This window comes from Panthera tigris (genome assembly GCF_018350195.1).
Source record: "Panthera tigris isolate Pti1 chromosome D3 unlocalized genomic scaffold, P.tigris_Pti1_mat1.1 chrD3_random_Un_scaffold_84, whole genome shotgun sequence".
Taxonomy (NCBI): domain Eukaryota; kingdom Metazoa; phylum Chordata; class Mammalia; order Carnivora; family Felidae; genus Panthera; species Panthera tigris.
In genome coordinates, this window is record NW_024962169.1 from 63,632 (window position 1) to 74,953 (window position 11,322).

General features: G+C 47.5%; 2 gene segments (V, D, J or C); both read right to left on the minus strand.

Annotated features, from left to right (window-relative positions):
* Positions 1-2,298: 2,298 nt before the first annotated feature.
* Positions 2,299-2,815, minus strand: LOC102964194. The segment is given in 2 exon segments: positions 2,299-2,651; positions 2,743-2,815. Coding segments are annotated over 2 exon segments (399 nt in total).
* A 4,988-nt stretch (positions 2,816-7,803) lies between these two features.
* LOC107180790 lies at positions 7,804-8,441 on the minus strand. The segment is given in 2 exon segments: positions 7,804-8,207; positions 8,329-8,441. Coding segments are annotated over 2 exon segments (450 nt in total).
* Positions 8,442-11,322: the final 2,881 nt, after the last annotated feature.

Genomic DNA, 11,322 nt, shown 5'->3' on the forward strand with positions numbered 1-11,322 from the left:
CTCTTTATAATGTTAAGTCTCTGCCCTAGGAAGAGGACAAGCTTCACTAACATACCACGGGGTGCAAACACAAGCTTATGTTCGCAGTACCTCTGCACAACGTTATGCCCACCCTTACATGGGATGACAAAAGTCACCTTACTGAGCATTCATTCTAACCCTGAATGAAAGAAAGGAACCCACTCACCCTAACTCAGGGAGTCACAGCTTTGGAAGTTATCCCCCCTGATTTCCTCATTTGCCACAGATCAAATTTACTTTGTGTGACAGCATCTGGTGGAGCCTCTCCCTGTGACTCACCAAGGAAGGAACTCGCAGTAGTTCCCAGACATCTCTACCTGATATATTTCATTCTTAAGTACAAAAGCTGACTCTTTCTCCCTATTGTTTACCTGTGGTTTTAGCTATATTTATTGAATGTATTAATAAGAAACGGTGGAGAAATATTAAGTAAAAATTGTGATAGCAATTATCTTTCATCACTTCTGCCTTTTATAGCAATGTTAGATCCAAGTAAAAAATAAAACACAGTAGGGGTGCCTGGGTGGCTCAGTCGGTTGAGCGGCCGACTTCGGCTCGGGTCATGATCTCATGGTCCGTGAGTTCGAGCCCCACGTCAAGCTCTTTGCTGGCAGCTCAGAGCCTGGAGCCTTCTTCTGTTTCTGTGTCTCCCTCTCTCTCTGCCCCTCCCCCATTCGCGCTCTGTCTCTCTCTGCCTTTCAAAAATGAATAAATGTTAAAAAAAATTAAAAAAAAATAAAACACAGTAATTAATTTAGAAAGTATCTATTTTCAAAGGAAATCATGATTTATTATGATTTTTTTTACATAAATGAGTTTTTCAAAAACAATTCTGGGTAGCTGAAATGATATCCACCCAGAAAAACCAAAATACCTATTAAAGCTCTTAAAAACACCAACACAATTAAGACGACAGGAAACTACACAAGACTTACATCCTGTTAACATAAGACAGGTTACGTACCAACTTCTCACAACCTGTTAGTGAAAATAAATGAATAAATAAATGCGGCACTAATGACTGAATCCTGGCAGCCTCACTCCCATGCTCACACCACAAGACATGAGCTTCAGTGGAAAGAGAAGTCAGTTCCAGAAAAGGCTGTGGGAGACGGAAGGGGAGAGCTAGCAGCAGGCATGAACCACCGCCAGAGGAAGAAAGTCCCTTGAGTGTGAAGACACAGGACAGCCTGTGTGGAGACCTGAGCCCTGACCACACAACTGGCATCCAGGACGAGCAGGAGGGAGACAGGACGTCTCAGATGCAGAACTGTGGGCAGATGGGGTGAGAAAGTTGGGAGGGGAGCTCTGTGAATATCTCAGTGGAGGTAAAATTGGGGGAAGGAGGCATTTAGCATCTTCCAGACACAAGGGAGTAGAAAAAAAGGGAAAGGAGACACAGTCCACCTCCCCACCACAAGTAAAGCAAAAACATATGAGACAAAAACTAGAAAAATTAATGAACACATAATATTCTTTTTCATAACCCAATAGAACAACTGGCTAAAATATTGAGGAAAACGTTTGTGTGCACAAATGCGCAAAATAAAAAGTGACAAGAGAATAATAGACATCGGAGAATAATTTTTTTTTAAAAACCGAAATTCCTAATTATCTTATAGGCCACTATGGAAAAATAAACAATGATCATTTTGACAGCCTGTGCATTAAAATTGGAGCCATACAGAAGCTAGCATGGCCTTCGCACAAGGGTGACAAGCAAGTAAGTGAAGCCTTCCGTGTATTTCCAGATGGTGGTGGTGATGCTCCTACAACGATGCCAGTGAATGGAGCGCTTACAATGGTACATGTTCTGTGATTCGGCACCCGGGGAATGTGCTCAGTAGGGAAATCACTACAGACAGGAAGGAATTATTGGCTCCAAAGGGCTGAGTGCAGGGGGACAATGGCCCCACTGCTGGTGGGTCAGGGTTTTCTCTGAAGGTGATGGAAATGTTGTCAATTTAATCATGACGGTGGTGGCCAAAGCCTCTACGTATACCTACAATTATTGAATATTTATACTTTTTAAATTTTCCACAGACCCTGGGTCATGGGAAGTTGGGCTCTATTCCCTCACCTGCGTGTGCTCTTGTGACATCTGTGATCATCTTGTGTCTTCACACAATAGCATCATCTGTGTGTCACTCCTTCCTCCTCAAGGACAGGTCTCACCACAGAGGTGTCTCCCCTACAGGAGCCTTCACAGAAGCTTCTCAATAAAAGAGACTCAGAGACAAGGTCTGTGAGTTCAGGGGTTTTTGTCTCACTTCCTCGTTATCTGAGACACTGTGAGTAACCAGAGCTGCTCCCACTACCATGAGCTGTAGCACAGTAATAGTCAGCCTCGTCCTCAGACTGCGGCCCAGAGATGAGCAGAAGCCCCGCATTGGCCGAGGCATCTTTGGACCCGGAGAAGCGGCTGGGGACCCCAGGGCCCTGGTGCTTATCTGAGTCTGAGTAGTAGTACAGGAGATACCGGGGAGGGCTCCCTGGCTTCTGCTGGAACCAATTTATGTAGTAGCTGCCAACATTGTAGCCACTGCTCAGGGTGCAGGTGAGTCTGGCTGTTGTTCCCGGAGATGCAGACAGGGAGGGCGGCTGGGTCAGCACAGGCTGGGACAGGGAACCTGCAAAGAAACAGGGAGAAATTTCTCAAGATTCTGACTTAAGGAGGAGTGATTTTGAGGGCTGCCCAGTTTCCATGAGGCCTTTCCCCACCTGCACAATGGGAGAGGAGCATGAGGAGGACAGGAGTCCAGGCCATGGTGATATAGATCCTGGTCCCCACAGCTGGCAGGGCTGCCCGAGGCCTCCTTTTCTCCTCCACTATCTGCCAGAGGAGGGCCGTCCATGCAAATGAGGCACATCTGGTGACTGCCCAGCCCTTCCCTCGGCCCTGATGCCGGAACCCGGCCAGACACCACACACTGAGGAGGATGGAGGTTGGCTTCACCCCTGGGGAGATCCCTGGGAGGAAGCACCTGCTGAAACAACACACAGGTCCCTCCTCAGGGGACTCTGCCAGGCCAGAGAGGACGCAACTGCTGAGTCCCCATCAGGAGCACAGGGCTCAGTCCCCGGGTCAGGTGCCCTTGACTGAATGGTCCTCGCTAAGCAGCTTTGTAGGAAGCACAAGACAGTCCCACAGCACCCCTCCTGGTCACAGGGTACAGCACTCACTGTGTCTCAAAGCCCCGAGAGCCCAGCTGGTTTCTGCAGCTCACCAGGTCCCTGTCTTTGCACACATCCGTCGTCCAATCCTTAGCACATGTTCCCCCTGCTATCTGAAAGTACATCACCCCTAAGAACCTTAGCCACAAACGGAAGAAGGCAAAGAAGCCATTAACATTAATTTATATGGACAATTGGTTGCATGTTTCCTGACTCAAAAAGCAACCTTTCCTAGGCTCCTCTAATACCTATGGACACATCTTGTTCTCAGATGCACAAAATGTATGGAGAGTAAGAGCACATAACGTACACAGTTCAAAGCTCTGGTGCCCTGGTGCTGAGATGCTGTGTGTGCAGTTCTCAGGAGAGGAGCTAGATGGCACCCTTGATGCTGCTTGATTGTGCCCTGTCTCTGTAGAGGCTTCCTGCAAAACAAAGGCTGGATGCTATTTTGGTTCTTCTTCCTTTGTAAAACTGAAAATCCTCCTCAGATTTCTTTTAGCAGCAAAGACAGGTACTAATGTAAATGTTTCCTAGAAGGTAAGTGGCTTAAACAGAACTTTCAAAAGGTAAAGATACCTGTACCATGATTCTGATCCTTGTGCTTAATTATTGTAACTTCTCCCTCCAGGAGAAGCCCTGTGCATATATAATTAATTACAGGATGTTCTAGACAAAGCTGAATGACCCAGGTGTGCATCAGGTCAGGTGTCAGAGAAGAGGGGACAATTGAGCTGCTTGGAAGAAATTGTAGAGGTTGTTCCCAGGAAAGGAATAGAAAGAGAATTTTGTAGGAATACACTCACCTAGTGGCATATTCCAAAGAGGATAATTCAGCCAACATCTCAAAAAATTGAATTGAATGTGTTGCTAATAATTACATTTGATTTATTGATCAGTAGATAAATACATACATACATACATACAATAGCTTTGGTTAGCTTCACATTTACCAGTGAAGAGTGTCCCATACTTTTTAATCTTAGGAGTTGACTTTATATTCCCCAAATTTGTAGGTTCTGCATATCTGTGTCATGTATCTCTTGTCAGGAGTTTATTTTGGTGTCATAACATTTCCTTATGTTAAAAGAAAATTCCCTACCTGTATTTTATTACACATTGTCTTAGTTTAATAGAGGTTAAATGTGAGACTTTAATGTTTTTCAGATGTGTTCAATGTCTGAGCATTTGCTTCCATAAACCCTCACTTTCTCATTGCACCATGGATCTACCTCAACTTTCACTGTGCAAATGATTCCCACACTTCTCGACTCAAAGCCCTTTTTAGTAAATTTCTGTGACCAGAAACACCCACCTCCTTAAGACAGTTTGTCTCAAGGCAGTCAGAGGGATCTTCCTCGTCGAACTCAGACAGGTCCTTCAGTGCTCTTGGCATAAAACCCAAAGTCTTTCCTACCCAAGGTGTTCATTATGGTCTGCCCCCGCCCCCAACTTCTCCACTCCCTGAACAGCCACGCCCCTTGATCTCTACCTCCAACTTCCCTTCTTTCCTATTACTTAAAATCCTGAATTCCCATCTCCTCCAAGGTCTCCAAGCTGCCTCTTCCTCAGCCTGTTGGGAGGAGACACGAGATAACCTGAGATCATGGATGAAACACATATTTTGGCAACTCTGAGTAGAACTTTATTTATAGCAGGATATGCATACATCATCCCTCATAAGAAAAAAGCTAGAGATGGAAAGATAGATAGATGATAGATAGATAAGTAGATTATAGATATAGATATAGATATAGATATAGATATAGATATAGATATAGATAGATCATGGCCCTGTTCAAGTTGAAAAACAATAAACAAAAGTGTAAAGAATAGCCTGCATCCATGTCCAACCACAAGGTCTCACTTTGCTGACTCTTCCACCTTTCTTTGTCCCTCATCCTCCTCCCTTCCTGAACATAAAACAAATCCAAACACTCCATCATCAGTATGGCTTTCACTGATGTATGAACTTTGAGAGATTTAGCACCTTACCTTCATGTTCAGTGTTCCAGAGTTCTTGTACATTAAAGCAATGGGTTCCAACTACTCTCACATTACATGTATCTGTGTTGTCATTTCCTACATCTCAGGAGAAAGAAAGGGATGACTGTGTTCTCCACATGAGCTCACAGAAGGGAAAATCAAAACAGGGCATGAAGTTGCTCTAACCATGATGGGATGTGACTTCACAGAGTGGAGAAACCATCTGGTGACGTTGTGGACCAGGGGTCAGAGGGTGGACACGGCAGGGCAAGACCTAGGAAACTATGTGGTCCAGGGAGAGCAACTGAGACAGGAGAACAGGAGGTGGAGACACAGGAGGCTGTGCTCACAGGAGACGCTCAGGACTGTGAGGCAGAAGGAACTCGGGGAGAGAAGGAGGAAGAGGATAGTGTGAACTGGGGGTTCCTGCTCTGACTGACCCGTCAGATGGTGCTGCCTTTGACTGCAGGCAAGCATTAGATAAGGAGATGGTTCTCTATTAAGAAACTAGTTGAAGATCTGGGAAACAAGTAGAAATAGTGAATTTCAAGCTCATAAATGGTGGACCCTGACCTTGGTGGCAGCAAACAGTGACTGTGCCTGAGGCTGGTGTCCAGGCGTGGTGAGCAGTCTCCACCCAGGTGTGGATGTGTAAGAAGGACAGGAGCCTGGGACAGAACCCAGGGTACCATACCCCTGTACAGAATGGGTGAGAGGATCCCCCATGAGTCCCTAAGTCCAGGCTGGCTCTGGTACCCAGTCCCTTCATCATTCATGTGGCATGTGTGTATTAATGATGTCCTACCTTCTGCTGAGCCGGGGGTAGGTTTGTCTTTCCCAGGTTGATGCCCAGGGAGGGCTGGTGACAGTGAAAATATGATTGGTGGTAATGTTTGCAGACCTGTAGACTCAAGGGTGAGTTCGGGACAGGTCATGAGAGTCCGTGAGGGTGGAGCATCCAAGATCAGACTGAAATGCCTGGGACAGTGGGCATTATGAAGTGGGGCTGAAGAACAGGAACCTCTCACCCCACCTGCACATCCCCAGGACCTCCAACCACAGGGAGGCAGACCTACAGGATCTTTCTCAACCCCCTCAGCTCCCAGGGGAAGGGGCACTTCATTCTGGTCACTGCTCCCCACCCCCACTTCCTCTTCTCTTTCTCTGCCCAGGACCTCAGTCTGTAGCCCCAAGTGTGCTGTGTAGTTTCCAGGTCTTGTAAGTAATAAACCCGTATTTTTCAAAGATTCCTGATGGTTGTAGCTGAAGAATACCTCGTAGGCATAATAAGAACCACAAGGGTGGGTCTGGCCACCACTTCGGTTACGGACAAACTAAGACCCCCATAAAACATTAGCATCCATTCCTGAAGAGAGAACACTGCCTCCCACCATCTGCAACCATTGACTTCATTGTTCATTTCCAGTGCACAGCCCAGACACATCACGATTATTGACTATTCAGCCCATGGGATACAACTCCATCAACTGGAGTATGGGCCTTACATGTGGTTTCTTTTGTCTCTGAACATACAGGCTCCCCTCCTTTTCAAAGTCCCTCAGGTCAGCACCCTTTCGCCCCGCCCCTTCGGCGAAGCAGGTTCACGCCCTCGTAGCAGTAGATTGGATGATGTCACACTGTGCACCCTATTAGAGACCCGAGACTTCCTAGATGACTTTACATGCATGCCCTAAGGTGCTGTTATTGTGCTGCAGAGTATAGTGATCTGTGACAACACAGCAGTACGGTGTGGCTGCCATCACGGTGTCCCGTACGAGAGTGTCACCACCATAAATGCAATGCCGTGCTTCACACATTCACCCTCCTGCTCCTTCCTCCGCCTCCTGTCGATCACTGACCTTCAAACACTCCAGAGTCGTGCCTTTTCTAAAATGTAATCCAATTACAATTGTGTTATGCAGCACTTTAAATGTTCTCCTTTCTGGAGAAATATGTATTTACAATTGGTGTATGTTACTGTGACGTCAGAGGTCATTTGTTTTACAGCTGGCTAAGTTCCCAGTGTACAATGTACAGCCTACTGGAGGAAATCTGTGTCACGTCAAGTCTTGGAGATTATGTAAAAAGCTGGTATAAACATCCGTGTGCAGAGTTTTCATTGCTTTTACATGTGATGGGTATGAAGAAAGCTTCTACAGACATTCACATTCAAGATTTGCTCTGGGCAGATTGTTTTTATTTCACCTTTTCAATTTGCAGTTCGGCACGTTTCCTGTATTCCCCACAAATATCAGCATACAAGCAAAACTAGTCATCTGGTTAAAGCTAAGCAAAATGATACCAGATGCAAAGAGAGTTGACATGCCCATCTAGCAGAGCAGGGACAGTGCTGAGGCCCCATCGAGAGGCTCAGAACAGAGAAGATGTTTCACTCATTGAAAGATCAGAAGACAATAAATGAATATAAACTAGCATGGAAGTAAATTGTCATAGTTCATGAGGACAAGGACTTTCTGGTACCATAGCGACCATCTGTCTATGAATGAACTAATCTGAGTGACCTTGAGGAGAGAAGACAGAGGAGGAGCCTCACTCCTATGGCGTGCAACTGGATGGAGCGGGACGCAGGGCATCAGCCAAAGAACAAGCAGAACTTACAGACTAAGCTGAGCATGCAGCTGCTGGGTTATTCACGCTCTTCACAAATGAGTAACTATGTTTTTGTGTCACTTCCCCACAGGTCTGGAGCACTGTGTAAGCACTGAGACTACCATCCCATGCTGAGCAGTAATAATCAGCCTCGTCCTCAGCCTGCAGCCCAGCGATGGTCAAGGAGCCTGTGCTGCCAGACTTGGAGCCAGAAAATCGATCTGGGACCCCCGAGGGTCGATTGCTATTACCATAGATGAGGAGTTTGGGAGCTGTTCCTGAGAGTTGTTGGTACCAGCTCACATAATTACCACCCCCGATGTTGGAGCTGCTTCCAGTGCAGGAGATGGTGACCCTCTGGCCCAGGGCCCCAGACACTGAGGGCGGCTGAGTCAGCACAGACTGAGCCCAGGACCCTGGAAGGGGGAGAGACACAGAGAGGGTGATGATATGGTCTAGAGACAAGAGGAAGAAGCAGGGCCCATTTTGTCCTCCCAGGAAAGTGTGTCCCTTTCCCCTGTCCCCACATTCAGTCACCTGTGCAGTGAGCGAGGAGGGTGAGGAGGAGAAAGGACCAGGCCATGGTGGAGGTCAGCACCGATCCTGCCTTCTGTGGCCCCACAGCTGAGCAGAGCCTCCCCTAATCTCTCCCTTCCCCTCTTCATCCTCTGAGAGAGGGAGGGCCCTTCCATGCAAATGAGACTCCCAGCTCTCTGACCCCTCACTGGCACCGATGATGTCAGGAGGGGTGGGGATGGGAGGGGCTGTGTAGAATCAGGGTGTGGGGAGGTCCCAGTTTTGAGCCCTGAGCAGAGGGCACAGTCAGTGCCAGTTCTGCAGTCACAGCTCTGATCATCGTTTACCCCTCAGAAACAGGACCGGTGCACCCCCTGGTGTCAAGACCCAGACCCATCATAGTGTGCATGGTGAGGAGAGGACACAGAAATAGCTCATGCCTCCCCATTGCTCTGATTCCTGTCCCCTGCATTAGGGCCAGACCCAGTGTCCCCTTAATATGGCCTCCCATCATCTCAGCGGAGACTATCCTCTACTCAGACTCCTCAGGCTGAATGTGTCTAGGGCTCCCTGGCTGTTCATGGGGTTTTATACAAACTCCTGTTAGATCAGGATCATGTCCAGATCAGTGACTAGTCCCCACGGATACATGTCCCCATTGTGCATTGTGTTAGGTGTTTCCTGTGGTGTGATTGTTCCCTCCTTTACAGACGTCTCATTACCCTGAGGTTCCCACAACACCGAGGAGACTGGTAGCAATTCTCTGCATTGTGTGAGCAGAAGCCCTCATGTTTAACCCTAGAGGGGGTACACACTGAACATCTTTGTCATCTGTCACTACTTCCACCTGTTTGACATAACAGTTCTCCACAACTATGGGCAATGGTTCCTCCTAGGATTCCTTTTCCCAGCACACAGACACAAGTCTGCAGGATCCCTGCCAGGAGAGGTTGTGTGTGGCATTGGCCTTAGGGCACAAGGGGAAAATATGTGGGAAGATCCAGGTGGGAACGTGACAGCTGCAGATGCTCTGACAGGAATCCAGTGACACAGTTTATGTATTTGTCACCACTTAGCCAACTTGGCACCTAAAAACGGATGAGTGTTCTTTTACATGAAATTCGTCTCAATAGGATTGATTAAAACTCAAAGATAACGCCCTTGTGAATCACTAGTACATTGTTCACAGATCTGTGCTTTTCGCAGGGAGAATATGGATGGAAATTATGGTTTAAAAATTCGGTGGAAAAACAAAGGAGAAGGAATGACCCCTGTTCTCATTTAATAGAGTTCCATAAACATTTTGTGAAATCATTTGATATTTTTCTCTTGAGTTTGTTTTTTTTTTAATCATTGCTTTGGCCCTGCAGGCAGGAAAGACTGACGCGGTGCCCAGTAAAACCCCAAGAGGGGCCTGTTCCTATGAGCTTCAGAGCCATTTCAGTGATGGGATTCAAACACAGAGCTTCAAGGAACGAGCCGTTGGGGTCAGATTTGTCTCTTGGGTGGGCACAGCTGTAGCCCCTCTACCTTGTGTCCAGCATGTTCAGGACAGAGCATTTATTCATGCAACCGCCCAGGACTAGAGGAATGAGTCCCTATTATCCAAGTTCACCTGGACCCAGAAGTTTCTGTCAAAGGTCCCACACCTGAATAGTGGAGAGGTGGAGACAAGGGGGCCTCTGTCCCTGACATCACAGGCCCTGAGGCCCTGGGTTTGGGAAGAAGACATTTCAGCAGAGGTCAGCCTGTTTGTAGGTATCACTGGGGTGACGGAAGGAGCAACAGCCCAGCTCTGAGAACCAGGTGAGGCTGTGACTCACATCGCGATGAGCCTGGAACTCTATGGGAGCAGAACTCAGGCTGCTGCTCCCAGAATCAATGTACTGATCAGCCTCAAGCACTGACTGGAGCCCAGAGATGGTTGGGGACTGAGCTGTTGATGGGGACAGACACTTGCCCTGGGATTCCTGAGCAACAGCCTCGTCCCAGGAGATCAGGTGTCCAGAACATGTCCTGGCTGCCCTGGTGACAGGGCCCCAGTCACCCTCAATGTCCCTGTTGTTTTCTAGTGATGGAGAATCTGACACTGAGGATGGCTGGGTAAGCAGAGTTTGACCCTGACTTCTGGAGGGACAGAGACACCTGGAAACTACAGAATCCAGGACACTATACCCTCAGAGAAAGGAGAAGGTTGTGTGTGTGGTTGTGTGTGTGTGTGTGTGTGTGTGTGTGTGTGTGTGTCTGGGTGTGTGACCTAAAATGAAACCAGGTGGCCTTACATCCCTCTTATTCCTTCTCTACATCCTGAGAGATATTTGCCCATCTCCAGGGTCATAGACCTTGCATTTAAAGGCAGATATCTCAAATACCAGTTCCCTGGGGGAGGAATTATTTAGTCAGTGAGGATTCATTGGAGAGAAGACTTGTTAACACTTCCCTGGATCAGAAGTCTTGTTGAGTGACAGCAGGAAGGAGAATATGAGGGTTTTCATGCAGCTCTATTATCTGGTCATTCTCCTCCCTAGAGATGGGTCCCAGAAATGGGAAACTGCAGCAAGATCATTCCCAGCTTTCTCTGAAATCCTAACTTGGAGACAGAGGTCAGACCTGAAGAGCCAGAGGGACTGAAGCCTGAGGGACAAAGGAGAAGAGGGGGGAAGAGGTGAGAGGGTGTGGGGGCTGTTGTCATGGAGAGTCTGTAGAATCTGGTCCAAGTTCATGTCTAGCTTGTTCAGAGAGAGGAGACTGTGTCTCTGACCAGGGTTATTGTCACTATATCAGCCGTGGATGCATCCGTACTGACACAAGGTCACAGTCTATGGAATAAGGTGGTGGAACTAATGTGTGGATGAATGTTGGCTGGGCAGCACGTTCAGGTGCAGGCACAGTATTTACTCCTGTGCATCTTCTCCGGACCTCATGGGGACGTGCAGTTGGGCTCTGTTACCTCATCTGTCAGTGTCTTCCTGGGATGCCCAATTTCCTCTCACTTTACATTCAAACAAGAGTGTC